Raw genomic sequence first — 26,265 nt, forward strand, 5'->3', positions numbered from 1 at the left:
CGCGCCCCTCCGTGACCCGCCTTGCCTCTCCCCGACCCCTGACCCTCTCCGCCCCTCCGTGACCCGCCTCACCTCTCCCTGACCTGCGTCCCTCCGTGACCCGCACCGCCTCTCCCTGAGCCGTGCCACATCATTGTCACCTGTGCCACCTCTCCCTGACCTGTGCCGCCTCTCAGAGTGCCCCCTGTCTCTCATTCACGCCACCTGTCTGTTACCCACAATACCTCTCTCGCACCGCACCCCCGTCTCTCGCCCACAGCTTGCGGACGAGCAAACTGGGGTGCAGAGCAGCTCCCGCAGCTGCGTGTGTCAGCACGAGCCTGGGACTCCCAGCCCGGGGCTCTGTCCCCCGCACCAAGGCTGCTCTGGCAAATGAACTTGCCCTTCAGATGCTCAGACGCGTTTGGCTCCACCCGTGTCCAGTGGGCACTCTCTAACGACCACATCCTTCTTCCTGTGACTGTGGAGACTTCGGAGCCACACGGAATCCGAGGGTGGTGGGGACTGTAGTCCTTGGCCGTGGCGGGGCTGGGGGCGGGGGGGTGGGCGGTGTCCTCATACGGCCATGTGGTCCTCTGGTCTCTGCTTTCGGTGGGACCAGGGACTGTTGGGCAGGGTTAAGCAGTGTGCTCTTAAACCAGAGCTCTCAAATGGCTGTATTTTTTGAGTTCCGGAGTCTGGTTTGCAAAATTTTCTGACTTTCTCGCTTTGACTGGGCCAGCTGTTAGCCTCACGCGGCTGGTAGCGTGCCTTTCTCTGGCAAAGCTTCTCTCCCCGGACTTCGTGACATTTTTTTGGATCCTTTGTGTCTTCTCAGCTGTGTTATGGATAATTTATGTTGTCAGATAAGTGCCCTCTGGATAAATGAAATATTAATAATGCCATAATGCTAATTTAAAAATACCCATTGCACATATTTAATAGAATCTTCTCTGGGCTTTACTCTTGTCTTTAAATCAGGTCCAGCAATATTCAGTCATAAATCAAGTTATTCCTTCGGCATGTAGAGGTTTTGGCACTAAAGGATGCTCTGAGATGACATAGGATAGTAAATCTCAGCCCATGCTTTTAAAAAAACTCTTACTCCCTCTTCGGCAATTGGAAACTAAATACTACTCTGACCACTTGTCCGTGGAAAGCATTTAACCAAGCAATAATCAATATTGCCTTTTGGATTTGGAGAAAAAGAAACTTGGGAACACCTTTGGTAACTCAGGGTCTGCGCGGCCACACAGAGCATGATCTAGTTCACCGTTCCCTTCCCCTTTCCCGCTGAGCACCGTGTCCCTGATCAAGGGAGGCCGGCACCAGGCCACCAAGGCCGGATGGGTACAAGTCGCACATCACTGTCAAGAAAACAGTTTGGAAATCCGTCGAGTAACATAAAAGGATTATTGCTTAGTTGTTTTTTTTCTTTTTTTTTCTGGTTAATGAAATGAATATTCTTCGTTCTGAAAATTAGGAACATACCCCAAAGAAGATCACCGAGAAAATAAGACTCCCTCGTGTTGGAACCTCAAAGCCGCTTCTGTGAGCGACTCCGTACCCTTCCTTAGAGCCGCCCCCTTCCCTTTCCGCCTTCCCTTTTGTCTTTCATCCAGCTCGTGTTGGTCTTTTTACAATATTAGAATCACGTTACGCATGTGGTTTTGGATTCTAATATTTTCCCGAGAATTTACATTTTCCCATATCACAGCAGACACTTTGTGGGGACTGGGGCAGCCGGACGAACTGTCCCAGAGCCCAGGCCCAGAGACTTTAGGTGGACTTGGCTGGCGCCCCGAGCAGAGTGGGAGAGCCAGCCGGACCGTGGAAACATTTATAAATACTATCGCCCCTTGCAAATACTGATTTTGATGCAACACTTAAGACATTTTCTAGTTTGAAAATATTTTCAACTGAAACAGTTGCCATTTGCAATTTGTCATGTTGTGAGGATTCCGTTAAATGTAACATTTTGGGATTGGATATTTTACTTGGAAAGTTGCATGAGCCCTGAAATTCCTGTATCGCCAAAAAAAGAGATTGGATTTTAGAGCTGTGGCAACAGGCATATTCTAAGGAAGATTCCTCCCCCCCGCCCCCATTTCAGTTTGGTAGTGTGTCTAATGTTTCTAAAAAACATGGATCCTCCTAAGCATCTACAAATTAAAAGGATTGTTTCTTTCCTGGAACTAAAATGGTTGCTTAATTACAGTTCCCGGGATGTTTAATAAACCTTGTTACTCTTTGTTTGAGCAGACAAAAGGGCTCAAGGATGGAGAAACCATTATTACTAAAGCTGGGGTCTGCAAAGGAAGGAAAACATGTTCAAAATATTTTCTTTGCAAAAGTGTATGTGTGCTTTACTATGCCAGTTCATGCTTGGCTTTTATTTCACTCCTAATTTTTGTTTCTTGACGCTGAGCTTTCCTGGGGAGATGTTGTCACCCCTCTCCCCCCTGCCTTTTTTTAAGGGGAGGATTTTAAATTCATCTCCTTTTAGGATTTTTTTTTTTTTTTTTTTTTTTTTTTTTTTTTTTTTAGACGGGGAGAGAGAATATGAGCAGGGGAGAAGGGAAGAGGGAGAGAGAGAGAAAATCTTAAGCAGACTCCACGCACAGCGCAGGGCATCACTCGGGGTCGGTCCCATGACCCTGGGATCGTGACCTGAGCCAAAATCAAGAGTTGGATGCTCAACCGACTGAGCCACCCAGGCGCCCCTCTTTTTAGGATATTTTAAAATAATATTTAAGAAATAGGTTTGGCCACTAAGCACACGTTTGATCCTTGGTATTAATATTTGGGGGGAAAACCCCAAGGTTTAATATATTTAAATTCTTTTTCAGGTGTTCCACGATCTTTGAAGACCCAAGAAAAGCAGTGTTGGCCAAAAGCAAGACAAATGACTCACAGAGAAAAAAGATGGTGGGGCCAAGGGCAATTAAAGGTAAAACAAAATCCCGGATAACCCTACCTCTCCTAGGCAAGAATTTTTTTTTTTTAAATAAGAATCTATAAATATTTGGTGTTTTGAATATTTGATCTTTGTGCTCCAAAACCTCCCGAGACCTTCCCTTGGTGGGGAGGTGGGTGAAATGGAGGATGACGGTTGAAGAGCACATTTATCATGATGAAGACAAATTAAAACCAAAAACCGAAGACCCTTCTTTGGATCGTTTGATGTACGTTGAGGGATTGTGTTGGTTCCACTGATTCTTCCCCCGAGTAAGATGCCCCTGGCCCGGCATGGTCTGCTGGCCCCCGCCCCTGACACAGGGGATGGTTGGTTATGTCCCTGCTTCGCAAGTAGTGACCTTGTCATCACCCTTTTCTCCACTTCCTTCTGTTCTCGTCTGCTCCTTCCAGAAGAGCCGGAGGCCAAGGGCAGTGACTACAGATACTTCTGCTTTATGATATGTACATTTTCCTGTCATATCACCAAATTCGCTCTGTGGCTATTTTATAGTTATTTGACTTGTATTCAATGGAAGCCTCATCTCAAGAGGCAGACACAGGGAAAGGTAGGGGATTTCAGCACTTTATCTGCAAAATGTGTCCTTTGGCTGCGGAGAACTATCAGACTTCCCTCAGAAAAGCATTTCAGGGGTTGGAAGAGGTTATGGTGGGGCCTACGTTAACACTCATTTGGGCCACGGAACTTAAAAAATCTCTTTCTTGCCAAAATGAAGCCAGGAGTGGTTAGTAGATGGGACGGTAATGCACAGTGCCTGGGATGCTCCTTGAGCCGAGGTGGTAGTCTGGTAAAAAAGAGTGGAAAATAAATCGGATATGATTCCTGAGGCACACCCTCCCCACTTACCCTTCCCTAAATCAGGCCTCCTAATCTTCATCAGTTGAAATATTGAACAAGTCCCTCAGTAAAGGTGTATTCGTTTTCCCCAGCAGCTGGGAGAAATCACTGCAGACTGGGGGGCTCAGACGGCACAAACAGATCGCCAGCTCTGGAGGCTGGATGCCGAGGTCAAGGTGTGGGCAGAGTTGGTTCCTTCCGAGGCCGCGAGGGAGAGTCTGCCCCAGGCCTCTCTCCTTGGCGCGTGATGGCCATCTTCTCCCTGGGTGTTCATATCTTCTGCCCTCTAGATGAGTAAGGACACCAGTCGTATTGGCTTAGGGCCTACTCTATGACCTCACTTTAACTCAATAACTTCTTTTTTTTTTAATTTTTTACTAATGTTTATTTGATTGGAGAGAGAGAAAGAGAGAGAGAGACAAAGTGCACGCAGGGGAGAGGCAGAGAAAGAGAGGGAGACATAGAATCCGAAACAGCCTCCAGGCTCTGAGCTGTCGGTACAGAGCCCGATGCAGAGCTTGAACTCATGATTTGTGAGATCATGACCTGAGCGAAAGTCGGCCTCTTAACCGACTTAGCCACCCAGGTGCCCCCTTTTTTTTTTTCTATTTTTTTAAATGTGTATTTATTTTTGAGAGAGAGCGAGAGCGAGCAGGGGAGGGACAGACAGAATCTGAAGCAGGCTCCAGGCTCTGAACTGTCAGCAAGGAGCCTGATGCAGGGCTCGAACCCATGAACTGTGAAATCAGGATCTGAGCCAAAATCAAGAGTCCGATGTTTAACAAGCTGAGCCACCCAGGCGCCCCCAACATTCAGGTTTTAAGTCAAGGATGTTTCCAGTCAATTGACAAAGGTCCCTTATGAATTTGTTTATTGAGAATTATTTCTCTCAAAGTTGCAGCATTTTGCACAGTATCAAATCTTTGCCGTCTCAATCATGGCAGTTACCACTTCCTAAGTGCTTATTGTGTACCTAGCACCACAAGAGGTTTCTTGGGCGTGATTTAATGTAATTTCACAAAAGCCTGGTGGAGTTGGCTGCAGAGGGAGAGCCCAAGAGTGGTCCCCACTCAGGTACTAACCAGTTGGGAACAGACCCTGGCCAAACCCAGTATTCACAGCTGTGTGAACCGCTGACCATCAGTTTGGAGGTAGAAAACTGAGGAGTCTCTTCTCCCCGCTCCTGACATCAGGTATGTAGTGTCTTTTTCAACGCCATCAACGAATTTTCCCACTCTCCGACCCCAGCCGGGTATCCTACAATTTAATTCGGTTCTGATGCTCCCTGGGGTTAGTGTCACGCCCCACACATGAAGGGCTCCGTCCCGCAAGACTGACCTCCTCCATCTACTTCAGATGCCAATTCAAGGTACCGGGTCCCTCCTCAGATTGCCCACATTTCTGTCCAACTTGCCTACAGACCCGGGGTTCCCACATCCCCTTCCGTGATTCAGTAATTTGCTACAAGGACACAGAACTCAGGAGAAGGCTGCACTCACTCTTACAGTCTATTATAAAGGATACAGGTGAACATGGTGAGATCTAGAAGGGGCCTGAGAACGGGTGCTTCTGTCCCCCTGGAGTTGGAATGTATCACCCTCTTGGCTCTGACTCCTGTCATTTGGGTATATGTATTTTTTAAGTTTTCATCACAAAGGCATATGAATTATTTAAAATTCTTTTCATGTTTGTTTTTGAGAGAGAGAGAGAGAGAGAGAGAGAGAGAGAGAGACAGAGCGTGAGTGGGGGAGGGGCAGAGAGAGAGGGAGACTCAGAATCTGAAGCAGGCTCCAGGCTCTGAGCTATCAGCCCAGAGCCCGACGAGGGGCTCAAACTCACAAACCACGAGATCATGACCTGAGCCGAAGTCGGTTGCTTAACCAGCTGAGCCACCCAGGGGTCCCAAGGCATATCAATTATTAACTCAATCCCCAGCCCTTCTCCCTTCCCCGGAAGATGGTGGTGGGACCAAAAGCCCCAGGCTTCTCATCAAGGCGTAGTCTTCCTGGGACCTCCGTGACGCTCTCTAGGGGTCCCTCAAAGGTCACATCGTTAGAAGAGATGCTTCTATCGTTCTTCTCACTCAGGAAGAGCCAGTAGTCTTAAGAGCTCTGTGCCAGGAACGGGGGAAAAGACCAAATATCTTTTCTATTTTTTTTTCAAGTTTATTTATTTTGAGAGAAAGAGAGAGAGAGCAGGGGAGGGGCAGAGAGAGAGGGAGAGAGAGAATCCCAAGCAGGCTCCACACGGTCAGCGCAGAGCCTGACTCGGGGTTCAAACTCACACACCGTGAGATCGTGACCTGAGCCAAAATCAAGAGTCAGACGCTTAACCGGCTGAGCCACCCAGGCGCCCGGAAATATCTCTTCTATTATACCACAGTCATATTATCTCCATTTTACAGACGAGTGGCTATAGGCCCTACAGGGTGAAGTGGCCTTTTTCAGGTTTCTGAGGAGAGCGCCCTCCCTCCTCCCTGCGTTCGAGGACCCTCTTGTCTCCCCAGCTGCACCCGTCCCCCATTCTGCACCACACCTGCGGTGCCTGGGAACCCACAGCTCCTGCCCAGACTGGCCTGAGCATCTCTAGGGCCTGCCCAGGCTTCTTTCCTGCAGTCTGTCTCGTTTGGTAGATTCTGTGTGTTTCCCTAGGCTCGAAGCATGGCCATCAGGGCAGCTGTTCGGTGGGGCATGGCAGTGTGGACTGGGGTGTCCACATGACTGTGGGAGGGCCCCTTGCATATGGACAGAACTGGGGTTGGGAAGGACAGGTAGGTCACCTCCCTGTGTGCTCTTGCCCCAACCCTGCAAATATCCCTGTCTTCTCTGGACCATTTTGCAGCCATGCCTCCCACGTTATGAAATGCGTACTTTACTTGTGGCACTGTGTGTCCATCCACGCTTTATACAATTATAGTAAAGTAACCCAAATCAAATATTTGCTTCTGTTTTGTAAGACATTGGCATTTTTATTTTTACAAATCTTACTAATTTTTTAAAATGCTTATTTATTTTGAGAGAGAGCGTGTGCGAGCGGGGGAGGGCGGGGGGGAGGACAGAGGATCGAAAGTCGGCCCTGTGCTGACGGCAGGGAACCCGATGCGGGGCTCGAACTCACGAACCGTGAGATCATGATCTGAGCCGAAGTCAGAGGCTCAAATGACTGAGCCTCCCAGGCGCCCTGACATCGGTATTTTTGAAAAAAGGATGAAGAACAGTGACAAGTAGAATTCTGTTGGGTATCAGTACATTTTGTTTTTTAATATACCCAATGGTGAAATAATGCTGGATCATGAAACACAAAGTCAAAAACAGACACGTTACCAAATGAATTTATCGCAGGAAACAAATATTAAAGGAGGGGTTTTTAAATTTTTTTTTTTTCAACGTTTATTTATTTTTGGGACAGAGAGAGACAGAGCATGAACGGGGGAGGGGCAGAGAGAGAGGGAGACACAGAATCGGAAACAGGCTCCAGGCTCTGAGCCATCAGCCCAGAGCCCGACGCGGGGCTTGAACTCACGGACCGCGAGATCGTGACCTGGCTGAAGTAGGACGCTTAACCGACTGCGCCACCCAGGCGCCCCTAAAGGAGGGGTTTTTAGACAACATGGATCCAAGCTCTGCAAGGGTTCAAAGCCAGGTAAAATGGAGAATGAAAGCCTTCCCACAATGATACATAACCAAACGTCATTCATCAACAATGAAAGTTTGGAAAAATTAATCCTTAGCATCACAGAAAGAAATTAGAAGCACTCTTAAAAAAAATCCACAAAATTCCTCCCAAAGAGCAGAAAAGAATAAGCACCTGAATGGCCGCGGAACCAGTCAAAGACCTCTGTGGGAGGAGGTAGCCTGCTAAGTGGTAGAACTTTTATCCTCTTGGTCTCGAGGTGTTTTGCTTTTGAGCTGATCTGGTTTGCAAGGTGGGGCGCCATTTGCTCTGTGAATGTTTAATAAATCCCTCCGACGATGGTGATCCTGGTGGTGGTTGGAGGTTAAGGTCATATGCCTTGGTTCCCTCATGTATGGGGAGCAGGGGGGACTTTTTGTTCCCCACCTTCCCGCCTCCGGCCAGCCCACATGCCTCAAGGCTCCTTGGTGGCACCTCCTTGGCTCCCCTCATGTGTCAACTCTCTCCTTCCTCTGGGTGTTGTCCTTGACCTTCATTGGGTACCTCTTGATATCTATATGGATTATTTTCCCGTTCCCATCCCTTGAGGGGTGCGGTGGTGATGCATCAGGAATATATATACCCCTTTCCCTGCCATTTCCTCTCTGAAAGTACCCACAGCTTCCCCATAAAAGACAGGAGACACAAACAGTTGTTCCTTAAGTTTATCTCTCGGTTGGTCACACACTGAATGGCAGCTGTAACTTCTGTGACATTTCTGTGGTCTCGGGCATCCAGAACGTTGATTGCATTTCATCGTATCGGGAATCCCCAGAGAGTTGGCAGGGTCCCATCCTGTGAAGTGGAAATTCGGCTGCTCCAGGAAGGGCTCTGTGAAGCTCACAGGCCCTTCAGGTGGTGGTATCTTGGTTACTTTTCAGTTTCCTAACTCATTTTGAGGGGAGGATGGGGGTTTGAGGTCCTGTCTCTTAGCTGGATGGAAATGGTGCGGTTGTGTGTTGGGAAAATTTCTTTCCTTTGAAATCACTGTTTGAGTTCTTTTATCTCTGTAGCTAGAAAAGTTAAAAAAAATTTTAAGTTTATTTTGAGAGAGAGAGAGAGAGAAAGAATGAGCAGGGGAGGGGCAGAGAGAGAGGGACAGAGAGAATCCCAAGCAGGCTCCACACTGTCAGTGTGGAGCCTGATACGGAACTTGAACCCATGAACCGTGAGATCATGACCTGAGCTGAAACCAAGAGCCAGATGCTTCACCCACTGAGCCACCCAGGCGCCCCTAACTGGAAAAGTTTTAAGGGGGATCTTGATAGCCTGGTTATCCAAGGCATATTGTGTGTATTAGTAATTTACTGCTACAAAAATGCAGCGTAACAGCCACCCTAAATCTCAGTGGTTTGAAACAAGAAGAATTTATTTAGCTCACAAGCCTGTGGGTTGGCCATTCAGGTTGGCCTTGGTTGGCCAGTTTTGGTCTTGAGGTGTCCCTCCTGTGCCTAGGGTTCGGTTGTCTTATCAGATGATCTAGAATATTCTTGGCTGGGGATATGGGATGGCTTGGCCTTGCACCACGTGCCTCTCTTCCTCCAGCGTTCTAGCCTGGCACGTTCCTGTGGTGGCGGGAATTTGCAAGTGGAAACAATTCATGCCTCTTGGGGCTTTATCCAGGAACTGGCACACTGCCCTTCTGGTGCATTCTGGTGACTGCAGCAAGTCGTGTGGACAGCTCCCAAACAAAGGTTGGGGAAACAAACGACCCACAAAGTCATATGGCAGGAGGTGCAGACACAAGGAGGGGAGGGGAACTGGAACCATCACCGTAGGTCACCGTGGGGTGACAGTACGCCATGAGCTACTTAGTCTCTGCCTTCTCTAGGTATCTAGAACACTTACCGGGTGTTTGGGTTCTCCATCTGTGATAAACTGTCCCCGGACCTAGTAGCTTAAAACAACAACTGATTTATTATTTCTCATGGTTCTGTGGGCTGCCTGGACTCAGCTGATAGTTCCGTTTTCCTGATGTCAGCAGGGGCTATGGCCACGTGAGAGATGATGTTCTAGAGTGTCCAGGGTGGCCGCCTTACGGGTCTGGCATAAGGTGCTGGATGTCAGCTGGGCACCAGCCTTGGGCCTTGGCCATGTTGCCGTGCGGCTCGAAGTACGGGAACTGGGTTCCCAGAGTCAGGAAGAGGAATCTTCTGGATCTACTAAGACTTCGGCTCCAGACTTCCAGTGGAACGTTCCTTCCACCGATTTGGTGGGAAGGGATGAACTTTAACTTGTTATGAGCGGCAGGATATGTGTGCAGAGAGGCAGAATTGGGTGGGGTGAGCTGCCCCAGGGGGATACCAGAACATGTAGGAAGAACGGTTTGCTCCTGAGCGTGGGGTCGTGCAGTGGGGAGCCTTCCTTTTGTGAGGAAGGCTCAAGGATGGGCCTCTCTCAGGCCGAATGGCTTTGGGAGCAGAGTGTTGTTTCCTGGGGGGATCTCTGCTCTCCTGAGGAGACTGCCTTGGGGGAGGCGAAGGTTCTCGGGTCAGAGGAGCAGGGGTCCACGTTTGTCATCTCCTCGTTCAGCCAAGCTCTCCCTGATTCCATGAAGCCCTTTTGGGAGATAGGCCCCAAGCACGCAGACCTGGAGGCGAAGGCTTCCCGTGAGAAGCCCATCTTTGTTGGGAGTGGATGTGTTTGTGCCTTGAGAGGGTGGGAAAGGCAGAACACAGACGTAGTTAGGGCTCCAGGGAGCGCCTTTGCGTACCCCTGGAAGAATGTGGTCAACAGCAAACTCGAGAGACAGCTCTCGTGGCTGTCGTCCTGGAATTGAACTGTTTATTTTCGTGTGGCAGTTTACTACTGCTAAGAGTCGTAGGCCAGCTTTGCACAGAAGACGACAACGAAAAAATGGTAGTTGAAAGAAAACAGTGATGGCACCTAAAGGTATAAATTGAAAGAGGGGTTTTCAGTGCCAGAGAAGACATATGGCTAAGATGTACAGAGAACCAAAGACGGGGCGGGGCGTGGTACCTGCAGCCCAGGGGGAGGGTCCCCAGGACAAGAGAGGTGACCACAGGGTCAGTTATGACCAGAACGGTAGCCAAATAGGAGAGGGTGTCGAACGGGTGGTGGGAAGTGTGGGGAAGAAACACCCCACCCCTCTCTCCTCCTGCCCCTGCACCGTCTCCAGATGGTGTCACAGGGACCAAACATGTTGGGGGCCAGAGGGCAAGGGAACCCTACCGAGGCAGCCTGTGGGGGTCAGCCCTCGGGGCACGGGGCAGGGAAGGGGGCCACGGAGGGTGGCTCTGGGGATGGGAAGGGACAGACGGACAGGAACCAGAACATGCTGGTTTATAATCTGAATAAAGGAATATATTGGATGAGGTCTTTATCCTTGGAGTATGGACACCTTTAAATTTAACTCATTTAAATTTAAATTAAATTCTAAAATGAATTAACATACCTTCCTCGTATGGGGCTTAACCAGTTCATCTTGTCAAACTGAAATGTCTTAGCGGCCTCGGAGTCAGGCCAGTGCGACTTGAATCCTGGCTCCGTTGCTTATTAAGCAGGTGATCCTGAACAAATCGGTGACCCTTCCTGGGTCTCCATGTCCCCGACTGGACAGTGGGAATGCTGACTCTCAGACGGTGGTTAGGATAAAATGAGAAAATTCCTGTGGAGCCCTTGGTCCAAGGGCTGCTGCTTAGGCATTCAATGAGTGATAGCTGTGCTTTTCATTAAGAGCTTAACTGTGAACTTTTAAAGACGTTTAGGTATTAGTTTTGGGTTTTTTTTTTTATGTTTCTTTTTGAGAGAGACAGAGCGTGAGCACGGGAGGAGCAGAGAGAGAGGGAGACACAGAATCCCAAGCAGGCTCTAAGCTCTGAGCTGTCGGCACAGAGCCCGACGCGGGGCTCGAACCCACGAACCCCGAGATCGTGACCTGAGCTGAAATCCGACACTTAGCCCACTGAGCCCCCCAGGCTCCCCTCATTTCTTCCTTTAAACGATCCCTCACCGACGCTGCCCGTGTACCATGATGTGTGTGAGCTGCCTGTGACGTGGGTTTGTTTGGGCTTGTCAGACCACTGTCTCACTGGCCCTCAAAGGCAGTGACATCCCCGGCAGGAGAGAAGTGGATTTTCCAGGAGCTTCATTAGGGCGCTTCCTGCCCTAGCAAGGTGCTTGCGGGGGCAAGTGCGTTCAAAAGCTGTGATTCTTTACCATAGTGTGTGGCGTTCGGTCCTAACGGAAAGCAAAGCGTGGAAACGTGGTTATTGACGACTGTCCCTTTTTGTCACCCAGCTGCCTCAGGTTCTGAGTGGATGGTGAACGAGCTGGTCGACTGAAGGACATGGTTCAGACTGTCCCGGACCCAGCAGCTCATATCAAGGTAGGTTTCATCTCGGCCGGGGAGCCGCTCTTGCTTCCTCCTTGGCTGGATTTTGGTGGATGCCTGCCCACACATCAGTCCGTGCGGGGGGCAGCCAGCCTCTGCCGTGGGCCCGGTCCGGCCCGCCACCTGTTTTTAGACCGCCATGAGCTAAGAAAATGGTCTTCACAATATGCAGCGGTTGAAAACAATCAAAAGAAGAAGAATGTTTCCTAACCCGTGGTAAATTAGATCTCGTTGTCCGTAAAGAAAGTTTTGCTTTCTTCCTGGTTTCCACACCGTGTGTGGCTGCTTTCGTGTCCTGACGGCAGAGCTGAGTGGCGGCGACCAAGACCGCGTGATCCGCAAAGCTGAAAGTATTTACTGTCTGACCTTCGGCAGAACGTGGCTGACCCCCGAATTGACACAGAAGCCACATCCGGATTCTTCCAGCTTCTGTTTTAACGCCACCCCCTTGCCCCTTGCCTGGGCTTACCCGGGAGGACGCCGGAGGCTGTGCCCTCGCACTTCCTGTGCCCAGGGGTGGTTTTACCTGGCCACGCCCGCACGTGGCACCTGTTCCACCTGTTCCCCAGCTGCCCCTCCCCGTGTCTTTGGAGGTGAGGCAACAAGGTTGAGTCCCGAGCCACCCGGGAGTCCTGAGAGGAAGCCGGCCCGTTTGGCACGCACGGGCACAGCCGCCGGGAGGAAGTAAAGAGATGGCTTTAGTAACTTGACCCAAATAAAAGTTACAGGAAACACTGGGGCTTGAGCCACATTACCCAGATCGGCTGTCTACACCTGTGCTAGTTAGTTCAGCTGTCTACACTGGCCCAAATCATCCGCCACCTTGCCAGTTCTGCACATCCCCTGCATGTATTCATTTTCCCTAAGCGGCCTCGTAGGTTTCACTCATCTAAATGTCCTTTGCCTGAAACATTTCCTGAAAACGGAAAGTGGCTTCTAATTGAAAGGAAAGTTCACCCTTTTTTGGCCAAAATATGAAGTGCCCTCCAACATCACGCACACGCACGCACACATCTTAAAAGCAGTGCGCTTGGGAGTGCTATGTACCGGGTGTAATTCACGCTCTTCCTCCACGTTTGACCACGGATTTAGAAGTGACAGGTTCAGTGCGTTGTTCAAGGTTGGTGGGTGCTCCCGAAGCGTCAGAAAGAGGGGTTCCCCAAGGGGTGTTGAGCCTTCAGCGTCGGGGAGGAGCAGACCTCTGTGGCGGCCACTGTCGTGTGGCTTGTGTGTGATGTCTCACTGGGGCCGGGACAGTTATGCCTGTAACACGTGCAGTGGGCAGTCTCCCGTGGATGTGGTAAGGCTCCTTCGGAAATTCCTGGGGCATTTATTTGGCAAGCGTGTCCGTGCCACACAGGGACGGGGGAGGGGGAAGGCTTTTTCCGTTTCGTCTTTGTTGACCGTGAAGCTGAGGGATGCAAATAAAAGCTCATGGAGAAGGCCATACGAGAAGAATCTTCTGTGTCTCAGGCTATGAAGGTCAACCACCCAAAGTCATCATGGTTGGCATTTTATTCCTAGCCAACGGGAAGGAAAAGCTGAAGTCAGCAAGAAATCATTAGGGCTTGTTTTTAAAAGTTAATTCATCAAATGCAAACAGTCTTAGATAAACCTAAGAAGCATGATCTCTGAAGATGTGTTTAGTGGACAGGTTGGTATTTGATCTCAGGAGCGAGCTGTATTTCCAGCTCTGATTTCTCTCATTATCATCATAGCCGTTACCATAAATGTCAGTGAAGGCTGAAGAGAAAGAGAACCAGGAGAATTTTTTTTTAATACATATCAACTCAGAAAGTAAAAATAAAAAAATAAATCTCAACTCACATTGCTTCTGTGTGTTTTGAAGATGAACTGGCAGTTAGAAGTGCCGTTATTAGCAGCTGATGTTGGCTCTGAGTTGCAGAGAATTATATTAAAGGCATTTGTCTCCTTTGTAAAATCTATCAAATTCCAGCTATTGGAATCTGAATAATTATTCCTGGACTTCCCCCCCCCTTTTTTTTTGTATATGGAATTGGTATCCTTGCCAAAAAAGTTAAGAAAATAGATGGCCTTCCACGGCTTCCTTAAAACACCTGATTTGGGAAATTTATTCACTAAAATTTTATGTGCTGTGAAGTCTCTGGTTGTGGGCTGAGTGCAGCTTTTACTTCTGGGAGGGGAAGTTCTTATAAATGGCATATGAACTGTTCCACTTGATGTGTTAATGTAAATAGTGGAAGATTTTGTCTTTGGCTCATTGCTACTGAACGTTTTTTTTTTTTTTCTCATCTGAAAAGGACCTGAATTCCCCACAGAAGTGACTTAACATTGCAGGTGTGCGTGGAAACAGACTTTTATGACTCCACATTTGTGTCCATAGTCTAATCCGGAGGGAAGTCATGTTCCTTTCATATTTAAGAAATTTATTCTCCATGATTTACTATAACCCTCTTCTGCCAGAACAAATTACTTTTCCCCTTTTATATGTTTAAGGAGCTAGAAATAATAATAATAAAAGGGAGGGATGGTAAGTAACTGTGAAATATAGAACATTCTTGATTTAAAAGAATATTAAGAGTTGTGGCAATTTCGTTGACAAAGAGAGTGAGCAGAACTTTAATAAGAAAACATTTTCAGCTTATTCTCTGTCGGTGCTAAAGCCAAGTCACTAAGCACATTTTAGTTTGTCTTTCTCTGCTGGTCCTTCCACGTCCTGTCTTACGCTAGAAATTGTACTTCTGTGTCACATAAGCATGATCTTAGCATGTCAGGTGTATGACCATGCTTCTGCTCTGCTGGGTGGGTGCAGTCCATGGCTGTCAAACGTCAACCCACGCTATTATCCCAAGGAGGGAAAGACTTGCAGATTTATTTTGTTAGGATTCGAGATTTTGGTCATTAATTCTCATTCGAATGTTTATTTTTGGGAGAGAGAGAGAGAGAGAGAGAGAGAGAGAGAGAGAGCGCACGAGTGGTAGAGGGGCAGAGAGAGAGGGAGACACAGAATCGGAAGCAGGCTCCAGGCTCCGAGCTGTCAGCCCAGAGCCCGACACAGGGCTCGAACTCGTGATCCACGAAATCACGATCTGAGCCGAAGTCAGATACTTAACCAACCCAGGCGCCCCCCATTAGTTCTCATTCTGATAAAGGAATTTTTGATTCACGTTATTGCGTTTCTTCTCCAGAATTTCATCCTCTTAATACTTCTATATACTAACATTTGAGGAAAAGGATTAACATATAAGTCAAGTTTACAGCTTTAAAGAGACAGCCGATTGGCACATTTTTTAACTGTTCCCTTTAAGGCTGTTCACCAGGTATTCGCATAGAAGGTTGTACGTTTCGGAACTGACCAAGCGAGGCCTGTATGAATTCTAGTTTCACTCATTGGTCCACCAGAGGTGTGTGTGATCTAGGGATGCCGGTTACAGAACTGTCTGCCTCGTGCATCCTGGCTAGGTTCATGTCGTGGATCAGAGCGAGGGTTCTGGCATCTTAAGACTTGATTCAAATCCTGCTCATTTGAATCATTTACTAACCTGGGTGGTTTTGAACAGGTGCCTGGGGTTTCCTCTTACTTGAAATGCAAGCACTGACTTTGTGGGGTCAGAGTGAGGACTCCGTAATTACACGCAGCACACAAAAATCCCATTGAGTGTTGAACTACTGTGAGCTGTTCCTGTGGTATTCTAGAAAATGAGGGTAGCATCCCTCTTAAAAGTACAGTATTATAGTGTCTGTGATGACACAGAACAGCATGGGTCTGTCTTACAAAACACGGAGTTGGGTGAAAAAAAAAGTCCAAAACAATGTGATCTATGGCACAGTGCTTTTCACAAATACATGAAAACATGTCCACTTCCCCAGCGTCATGTAATTTTCATGCACGCACTTAAAACATAGTGATCACATCAGAGTAGATGGGTACACAGGTGGGATATGTTGTTGTCCGGTGGCTTTGAGAGAAGGGTTAAGGGAAAAAATAATAATACAGAGATAGTACAAGTTTATAGCATTGAGGTTCAGATGCGGTGCTCAGGATGGTCTCCTGCACACTGGGGGAGGGGGAGTGTAAATCAGCATGACCCTTTGGCGTATAAGTCAAGGGTGGCCTAGTGAGGCTGAAGACGCACCGACCCTGTGCTCCAGTGGTCCCACCCCTGGGTACACCCCTGTTGCCCTTGGATGCCTGGAGATGGGCATGAGGAAAAAGTGAACAACCCAGATGCCCACCAGGAGAATGGATAAATGAATGGCATTCTAGCCCTATAATGGAATACTATACAGCAGTGAAAATAACAAGTGTCTGCCTGTGTCTGTGTATCAGTGTGGATGATTCTCAAGGTTGGGAAAAAAAAAACAAGTCACAGGAGAGTAAATACAATATGATTCCACATGTAAAGATCAAAAAGTGGTAGGACTGGGGCGCCTGGGTGGCTCAGTCGGTTGAGCGTCTGACTTCAGCTCAGGTCACGATGTCACGGTTTGTGGGTTCGAGCCCCGCGTCGGGCTCTGTGCTGACAGCTCAGAGCCTGAAGGCTGCTTCCGATTCTGTGTCTCCCTCTCTCTCCCTGCCCCTCCCCTCTCTGCTCCCGTTCTGTCTCTGTCTCTCTCTCAAAAATAAATAAGCATTTAAAAAAATGTGGTGGGACTAAAAACATCATGTTGTCAGAGAAAACTATGTGTGTCGGAAAGAAAAAAAAAGCCACATTGAGTACATACTTCAGGACGGGCCTTACTTACCTTGTCAGGGAGGAGAGAGCTTGGGGAACGGGTTTCTGAGGTTGCCTGTTGTGAGCTGAGTAGCACCTTCCCTGTACCCACAAGGGGCTTGGGGTGGGTGGGGGAATAAGGGACCACAAAGACACAGCACCTGCCATCCAGGGTGCAAGTCACATGTTCCTAAACACCTGGGATGTGGCGCTGCACGCAGCCAAGGAGGGACCCAGGGCAGGGGGCTGGGCGGACGCCTAAGGGAAGCTGCCTGACCTGCCCTACCCACTCACCTGTCCTCACCTGTGAGCAGGTGCTCAGCTATCCTCCCCCATCCCCCTCACGGCACCTGTGCCCACATGTCCCAGTGCTTCTGATCGCCTAGTGGCCTCAAGTCCTCCGAGGTATCACACTTAACTGTTTATTGCAGGGGAGGCACGCGGGGGGATTCTGAGCATGCTCCACGCGGCCGATGGCTCGCAGGTGCAGTTCGGGAGCCGCTATGCCTAGAAATGCCTGGAGTCTGTCACTCCACTGACACACTGACCCTCTGTCGTCCCCAGGCGGGTGGCCAGCCTCGGTTCTGTTGTCCACTAGAACTGGTCTAGATCCTGCTCCCCAAGATTCTCTGTGAGGATCAGTCACAGTTGATGGACCGTGGAATAAACGAGGGCTCTGTCCTGGTTTCCCGTTGATTCTGCAGGTGGAGAAGGACCAAAAAATCGGTTTACTCGGTCCTGTTTCTGATGGTGATTCCCCCTCCCCCTGCTTCTTTTCCTCTTCCTTTCAGCTTTTATATTTTTTGCTTATTTTTTTTGTAAATGTGTTGGGACCAGTAGTCTGGGTTTGAAACTTGGCTTCACTTACTGATTGCCTCCGTTTCCTTAGCTGTAAAATGGGGGTAAATAGTGTACCTGCCTCAGAATCATGAGAATTAAACTAGTTAATGTTAACATATTTAAAGTGTTCAGAGCACACAGTAAGCACTTATTATCACATTACATGTTACTGTCAGTATATTATGATGTCATTAATACCACATTTGTTATATATTAATGTATAATGTTATATTTTATCATATTTATATGTTATAGTAATTATAAAACATATCGTATCAATAAAATATTGGTATTTTTAACATTAATATTAATGTATTAAAATGTATTGGCATATCAGTATGTTAATATATTAATACTGTTAGTATAACAATATATTGTTATATTATTTAATATGGCAGTTATAGAATATATTGTTATATTATTAATATATAATGTTATATATTAGCATACTCTCACACAGTAGCAGTAGAAAGGAAGAGGGAAGAAGAGATCATATTCTGGAGGAAAATAGACATAAGGTCAGTACTTGCCAAGGAGTGAACTGCCGAACTGACTTTGTTCCCACGTGATTCGTGGCCGCCGCTCTGGAAGTGACGCTAAATGTTTCTGACTGTAAATCATGCCACGTGTAAGCTCTCTTTGTGTGTCATGGAAGGTTCTAGAAGAGTTTTAGGAAGTAGCCAGCATTGAGCGGGAGGTCACTGGGAAGCTGGAGAGCCCAGCCCGTGAGCAGGAGTCTTAAAGTAACAGATGCAGGAAGTCCCCCAACCTGCATCCCGAGTAGGGGGTGGGGGGACTTGGCGGTGATTTAATCCGTTGCCCGGGAGAAGGGAGAAGCGTGGAGCTCACTTACTAACCCCGACCCATTGAGTTGCAGACATTTCCCACATATTTGCAAACCTGGTTTATAGTAACTGCTTCACCGAAAGGTAGAAAGTTTATCCTCTTGAAGACATACTCAGCAGAGACCCGGTTTCCCTCCAAAGTCTGTGTACTGTGAAGATGATAGAAGCCTTTGATACGCTGCCTGACTTTTCCTCAGCAAATCAGCTTTGATCAGACTCCAGTGGGGTTCCTACCTCCAGAAGCCTGATGACTTTGTGGCCATTTATAGCCACACTTCTTTTTCTGCAGAATGGTGGTGCTTAATTAAACATAGAACGGCAGAATTTCTCCAATGAAGGTGTATTATTTTTATAATCAGAAAATAATATTGCCTAGGGGCGCCTGGGCGTCTCAGTGGTTTAAACGTCTGACTCTCGATATCGGCTCAGGTCATGAACTTGATGTTGTGAGATCCGGCCCCGTGTCGGCCTCCGCACTGTCCGCGTGGAGCCTGCTTGGGATTCCCTCTCTGCCTCTCTCTCTTTCTCTCTCTCTCTCTCTCAAAATAAATAAACATTAAAAAAGAAAACAATGTTCCTTGAAGATACCAAGATATTTGATATGGCAAAACAGTGGAGACTTCTAACATCTGATGGCCTGCCTGCAGATACCTTATGTGTGAGGTTTGCCGAAGGTGGGCTGCACTTTCTGTCTCCTCACCGGCTTCCTGTGTCACTGGGGACCGAGCTCAGTCACCTGTTGTTGGGGGCTGTGCTCCGGATGCAGCGGGGGTTCGGTGGCACGTTCCCCTAGCCATGCTGCACAGAGCCCCCGAAACCGGGGACTCCTTGCTAAGATTCAGAGATGCTGACGTTCAGGGAGGACGCCAGCTTTATCGGGAGGTGTAGGCAGGGCTGGAGGAGACCCGGTCACTTTCCAGGACAATGGTTAGAACCCTACAGAGCTGGCACTTCTCTCCCAGAGGCGGTTCTCAAACATATTCTGGAGAGCGAGTCAGAATGCAGATTCCTGGGCTCTCCCCCCGCCAGCAGCTTCTCCAGTCAGTTTGGGTTGGACTCGGGAGCTGCATTTCTACAAGCACTTGCAGTGTTTCTGGGGACTTGGCTTCAACAGTGAATAATTGTCAGTTTTTAACCCAGCCTTAGATCACCCATACCAGAGATCACCGTACCAAAGCAACTGATTTCTTCTTTTCTGTCTGCGTAGCGGGCTATGTTGTTCTGCACCATCGCTCTGAATATCCTAGCCACACCTGTAAGGGTTTCAAGAACACGTTTCGGACGTGGGTTTCAAAATGTCTGCACCTTTCCTGGGCTCTGTGATCGGGTGTGACAGAGTCCAGAGGAAAAAAAGCGTCACTTGTCACTTCTACCTTCTGGGAAATTAACTTACCCAGAATTTGAATCAAGAGTTTTTCAGGTCAGCACCCAGCATTTGAGTGTTCGAGAGATGGCACGGGGCGGGGTCCCTGCCGCACGTGACGGTCCCTCTGTGCAGCTGGGGTTCGAGCATTGCCATCGCCCTTGGTGCCACACTCAGCACTGGGAACGCGTGCGTCGAGGAGGCAGGAGCTGGAGGCCAGGTCAGGCTGCAGCGAGTTCAGGACGCGAAGGGCACATTTCCCGGCGGTGCTCCCCACTTCCGGCCTGCTCTTGTGAGTGAGTGGGAACGAGTCTTGCTTGACCTCTCCTTGGTTTAATCTCCACCTGCTCCTTTTCCTCTGGCACCTCTTTACCTTCTGATCTCCAACGTCAGCGATCGCCTTCGTGCGGGAGATTGTGCTACCTCTCGCCCTGGTTTCTTCCCTGAGCTCCAGCCTTCGTTTCCAGACACCTGCTAGACGACTCACTCGCCTGGGTGTGGGTACGGGTGCCTTCAACTCAGAAACCAGTCAGCGGAGCCATACGTCCGTTTGTGTGATACTTCCGGTCTCCAGAGCACCCTCCCATCCCCTGGTGCATCGAGTCCAGAGTTCAAGTGGTTTGTCGGGTCGCAGAGAGCCCAGCCTCTGCCAAGGTCAGGTTCGGGCTTCTATAGCATCGTTTCCTTTCTAGTACTTCCTCCCTTTGGGGCAAGGCCGCTCTAGGATAGTGGGTGAGCAGGCAGTGTGTGAGGCCAGACTTTATGAGCTCAGGTCTGACCTTTGAAACTGATGGGTTTGGGGCAAGTTACTGAGCCCCTATGAGCCTCAGTTCTCCATCAGGAGGTGAGGATAACGATAGCACCTCCTCGGCTTGTAGCAAGGTCAGGTGAGGTGGTTCGTGGGGAGGCGTTAGAATAGTGTCTAGTGAGTAGCAGTGGTTACTGTTGTCATTACTGCCACCACCATCATCTCGTCATCGTCGTCACATAGGCATTTTTGTTCATCCTTTTCTCCCCTTTTTCGCAGCGGCCACTTGTCTCAGGGACCCAGGCTTAAAACTTAAGGCTTCTCTTCAGCCTGTCTCCGCTCACTTCGTGTCTGGCTCATAGCACCTGCTCTGTAAGGCACTAGGACAGGGCTGTGCCGTCCCCCGCCCCACTCTGTCACAGGGTCTCTGACTGCTCTGCCTGCGGTTCCCCTCCCTCCAGCCTTCCGTTCTTCCTCAGCGCTGCCAGCTTAGTCCTTCTGGAAGCCCGCTTCCTTCACGCTTCTCTGACCGGAAACTGTGATAAATGCAAGGGAATCTCCCCACCCAGTTGTGCCTCTCTGTACTTCTCCAGCAAGAATTCGAGAGTGCCGTTTGATCATACTTTGTTGTGACTGGTGACGTTTGCTGATGTGGCAGGTGGAAAGTGGAGATTGACAGATGTCCCTTCACTTGGAAACTGGTGCACGTGACCACCCCCTCGCACATTGATCAGCGAGCTGTATTATCTCTGGTCATTTTTTTTTTTTTTGACCCATTTCAATGAAATCATTCAACATTGCTGGGAGTAGAGCATGAACGAAACAGATAAGATCCTTGCTTGCATGAAGCTTACATCCTAGGGGTGGAGATAGGATATGTTTACGTATGTGCGACATTACAGTATTACAGCCAACATATGACGTGTGTGTGCACATTGTGTGTGCGTGTGTGTGTGTGTGAGTACAGTGCTGGTTGATAATTCTGTAGGACAAAAAGTAAGGTAAGCAAGAGGGTGATGGAGGGAGAGGTGCCATTTTACACACGAGGTGAGGGAAGGTTGTTGGAGGAGTTGAAATTCAAACGGAGAGCCGAAGATGTGAGACCATGAGCCACTTTATCACGTGGGGGGAAGAAGGTCCCAGAAAGCGAGAACAGTGCGTGCAAAGACCATTAGGAAGGAGCTCGCGTGGCGTGTTGAAGGAGCATCAAGGAGACTGTTGTGGGGAGGGTGCGGAGTGAGCACAGAGCCGCGGGCTGTGGCCTTGAGGAGGCAATGGTGAGGCCATGCGTGAGATTCCCATGTGCAAGGGGTAAGACCCTTCAGTCTTGTTCTGTGTGTGGGGCTGGGGAGCATGGGAGGGTTTTGAGTAGAACGGGTGACACGATGTGATTGAGCCCTACATTTTGAGTCAGAAGCTTGCATTCGAGGTTGGGTCACGAGGGGAGGTCACCTGGAGACCCACATACAGAAGAGCCTGAGGGATGGGCTTTGGGTCCCTCCAACATGCAGAGTTTGGGAAGAGGAGGGAGAACCCAGGGAGGGCCGAGAGGAAGAGCCAGTGAATAGAGAGTAAAGGTGAGGACCACCAGGGTTGACAACTCAGAAGTCACGGGTGGCCTTGGTAGCAGTGATTTGCCTGGAGGGGACAAGAGCCCCCTTGGAGTGGGACAAACATAGAAGGGGGAAACTGGCAGAAAGTTCTTGCGGGCAGCTCTTCTCATAGTTAATGTCTAGAAGGTTTAGTGCTTTTCTCAATAACTGGTGTAAATTATATTTTAATGAGATCAACCCCAATCCACGCCCTGTGGGTCATACAGATTAGCGTTCATTCTGACCTCTGATGTTTGGGATGACGCCCACGAGATAAATATTTTTATTTGCTCACAACTATTGAGACTTCTCTTTACTTTCCTGGAATTTTCAAATGTGGAAAGTGCTTCTTATTTTTACTTTTGTGCATTTCCCAGTTTTCTACCTGACTCGTTCAGTAAAAGTAAGAGAAACATCTATTTTCTGTTGAGAACCGCCAGCAAAGGCATTCCGTGTTCACAGAAGCCACACAGAGCCGGCTTTCTGCGTCAAAGCCAGGTTCTTCCATCTGGAGCTCTGCGTCCTGTGCAGGATGAACCCAGCATAACTTGGCAGTGGCTTTTTTTTCCTGCTAGTGCCTCCCAACCCTTGAAGGGTGAATAATCAAAATAGTTGACAAGGAGCTTGGGCACACCAATCAGGGTGTGTCACAGACCGATCAGAAGAGGTCACGGCTGAAAACAGCTGGTGTCCCTGTCTACCCCCTAGACGCTTCTATATGTCTGCCCAGCATCCCTGTCGACAGGGGACTGAATTTTTTGCCCCATGGTCTTCCGGCTCCTTGCTTTTGTCTTTCTGCCCTCCAATTCTTAACATCTGGCTCCTTGCCATTTGGAGAGAGGAGGGAGTGTCTACCATGGAAAATGATTACTGTGTGCTCCTTTTCTCTTCTTGCTAGATTACCCATGACTTCAAGTGACCACATGGTGATTATTGTCTGTCATTGTACCTTGTGCTTAGTAGATACGTAACATGCCTGTGTTGATTAGATTAATTTGCAGTGGTCTTCTTGATGGAATGAGAATGGTCCAGGGGTCTTGGACTTTTCTGGGTCAAGTGGCCCCATTTAGTTGGTATTCACCTACCCTTTATACTTCTCTTACCCCTTTTGAAGGTATGATTGGAGCCACACAGCCGACTGGCAGCAGAGATGAAGTGTTCTCAAGGGCCTTGTGTCTTAACTTTTATATATATTTATTTTCAGAGGAGGTTAGGTTCCCAGCAAACCTGAGCAGAAAGTACCAATCTCCCCCCTCCTCCCTGCCCCCTCCATCCACAGCCTCTTCATTATTCAACATCCTGCACCAGAATACTGCATTTGTTAACAATTGATGTACCTACATGGACACATCATTATCACTCAAAGTCCATGGTTTATATTAGGGTCCACTCTTTGCGTTGTATATTCTGTGGGCTTAGATCAATGTATGATGGCAGGTATCATATCGTATGATAATGTAGTATCATACTGAGTAGTTTCACTGTCCTAAAAATCCTCTGTGCTCTGCCTGTGCCTCCGTCCCTGCCCCTCTCCGCCCCGACCCCTGGCAACCACTGATCTTTCCACTGTTTCCATAGTTTTGTGGTTTTCAGAATGCTGTATAGTTGGAATACTACGGTATGTGGCGTTTTCAGATTGGTTTCTTTCATGCAGTAATACGCATTTAAGGTTCCTCCACGTCTTTCCGTGGCTTGATAGCTCATCTTTTTATTTTTATTTTTTGAATCATGGAACTCTTGAAAAGTTTATTAAATGTTATATATTTTCTCCCCAGAATGAGCACGCATGTGCACACCCCACGCCCCCCTCCCAACACTCTTACATGCACCCAGATCTCTTGCAATGGACTCCGCCGTCCTGCACATCCGTCCCCAGAATCCCAGGGATCCCAGATTAGGAACCCTGTGCTAACATTGGAAACCCACTGGGTACCATCAACGACCCTACAAATAAATTCCCATTTGCACCCACCTATCCAGCCAGAAAACGTATTGTCCCTGGAAGTCACTGGACTCACAGAGCTCCTTGGACCATTGCTCTGAGGCGCGTTCTTGATCTAACTTTAGTTCAAAAGACAGACACTCATTCCGCAGCGTTCTGTTCCAGAGCAGAGCCTCCCAGACTCTCATGTACATCTCAGCACCTGGGGACGAGGACGCGTCTTGAGATTTTGCACTTCAAGTAAGGCCCCAGGTTCTGCTGGTGCTGCCGGCCTGAGTCTGCAGCCCTGGTCTTCAGATTACAGGTCACGACCCACTTGTGGAAGTGAGTCAAGGCCGGTATTAATGAAAGGAAATGGAATGGAATGGACTTGTGGAAACTATCAGCGTGCATTGCATACAGAAAGCAAAAGTGTTACTTTAGAGAACATTCCTTTTAGTTATATATGTGGATGTGGATGTGGTGGGGGGTGTGGTACATAATATGTGATTTCTTACTCTGGATACTTTTGGAAAACACGCCTCAAGATTTCTGTGAAGTAAGAAATGGGGGGGGGAAGCACCATAGGGGTTTCACCCTAAAAAATAGTCCATTTGCAGGCATAAAATTGCACATGTGTCTCTATGGATTTTTGCTGCTGTGACTCTGGTATCCAGATGTTGGGATTTATCCCAACGCAGGAACTGTAAATAGCAGAGAAAGGGTTGTTTTTTTTTTGTTTTTTTTTTGTTTTTTTTTTTTTTGAATTTTAAAGATCAAATTCCAGGGTTAAATTAAAATCCTGGCTGCATTTTGCTTAATTGAGAGTACATGTTAATTCTAAGAATGTACTTTTAAAAAAGTAAACAAATTTCACTGAAGCATGGCTATTAATTTTTTAGTGATTCTTTGTGGATTTTCTGGAAAGTACTGTTACACATTAACTGCTAATATTCTGCTAGTATCAATATCCAAAAATAAACAATAACACCAATTTATATGGACCTCCAAATTAGTCTCATAAAATTTTATGGTGGTGGTATTATTGAGCCAACAGAGTTTGAGGCTGACAAAAATATAAAACTCTAACCATGTGATTCTTACGTCCTTTCTTTTAAACCCCAAGTTTAAAATGTCCTTATACTTAAGTTTACTCGTCCCTAATCTAGTATATGATTAGTACCTAGTCATCTACTAAAGTAACAAAAACAAGTCATATTTTTCATGATTGCTGTTGTTTGAAAAAACTCTCAATTCAAATACTTGCTTTCTATTAAAACTGAAATTAAAAACAAACTAGGGTGCGTGGGTGGCTCTGTCGGTTAAGCGTCCGACTTCAGCTCAGGTCATGATCTCACGGCTGGTGAGTTCAAGCCCCGCGTCGGGCTCTGTGCTGACAGCTCGGAGCCTGGAGCCTGCTTGGATTCTGTGTGTCTGTCTCTTGCTCTGTCCCTCCCCTGCTCATGCTCTCTCTCTCTCTCTCTCTCATAAACGTTAAAAAAATAAAAAAACAACAAACTAAATAACCCTCCAAATTTTATGTGATGTAACCTATATCTTATAAGACAAAATAAGAAGGTTTTCTTTTGGTTTTGTTTTTCCCAGCTGCATTGAGATGTAACTGACATATAACATTGCGTATGTTTAAGTCATGCAACGTCATGATGCGATACACGTCTGGATGTGTTGCAACATGATTACCACAGTAGGGTGAGTTAACAGGGCCATCACCTCACATAATTATGTCTTTTTGTTGATGGTGAAACATTTAAGATCTACCGTCTTAGCAAATTTTAAGTATTCGCTACAGCGTTATTGACTGTAGTCACCATACTGTACGTTACATCCCAGAATCACTCCTCTTGTAACTGGAGCTTTGTGCCCTTTGATCAGCATTTTCCTATTTTGCCCCCCCTCCGGCCCCTGGCCAAAGCCATTCTGCTGTGTGTCTATGGGTCCAGTTTTTTAAGATTCCACATGTAAGTGAGGTCATACAATATTTATCTTTCTCTGATTTATTTCAATTCGTATAATGCGCTCACAGGTTTCTTTTTTTTAAGTTTATTTATTTTGGAGAAGGAGAGAAAGCGTGAGCGAGGGAGGGGCAGAGAGAGAGGGAGAAAGAGAATCCCAAGCAGTCTCCTCAGTGTCAGTGCTGAGCCTGAGGCGGGACTCGAACTCACAAACCGTGAGGTCATGTCCTGAGCTGAAATCAAGAATCCGATCTTAACCAACTGAGCCACCCAGGCGCCCTGTTGTTTTTTGTTTTTTTTTTTAACACCCTTTACAGTATTAAAAAGTATATGTTTTAGAAAACTTTTTGATTGATATTAATATATGATATCAATCCATTGGAGGATTTATTAAGTGCTATTATTTTTACATCAAGCAAAACTATTTAGATTTACCTGAAAATATAACAGTGACATGTTACATAGCA

General features: G+C 47.7%; 1 protein-coding gene across 14 annotated transcripts in view; it reads left to right on the plus strand.

Annotated features, from left to right (window-relative positions):
* The window catches only part of ERG (ETS transcription factor ERG), a 267,584-nt gene that overhangs the window by 70,382 nt on the left and 170,937 nt on the right, over nucleotides 1-26,265 (plus strand). For all 14 annotated transcript variants that reach the window (XM_045501369.1, XM_045501368.1, XM_045501367.1 and 11 more), the window contains 2 exons: nucleotides 2,829-2,929; nucleotides 11,726-11,813. In XM_045501369.1, the coding sequence (XP_045357325.1) occupies nucleotides 11,775-11,813 (39 nt within the window). In that variant the 5' untranslated portion in view covers nucleotides 2,829-2,929; nucleotides 11,726-11,774. The remainder of the gene's footprint in view (nucleotides 1-2,828; nucleotides 2,930-11,725; nucleotides 11,814-26,265) is intronic.

Source organism: Leopardus geoffroyi, chromosome C2 (assembly GCF_018350155.1).
Source record: "Leopardus geoffroyi isolate Oge1 chromosome C2, O.geoffroyi_Oge1_pat1.0, whole genome shotgun sequence".
NCBI lineage: Eukaryota > Metazoa > Chordata > Mammalia > Carnivora > Felidae > Leopardus > Leopardus geoffroyi.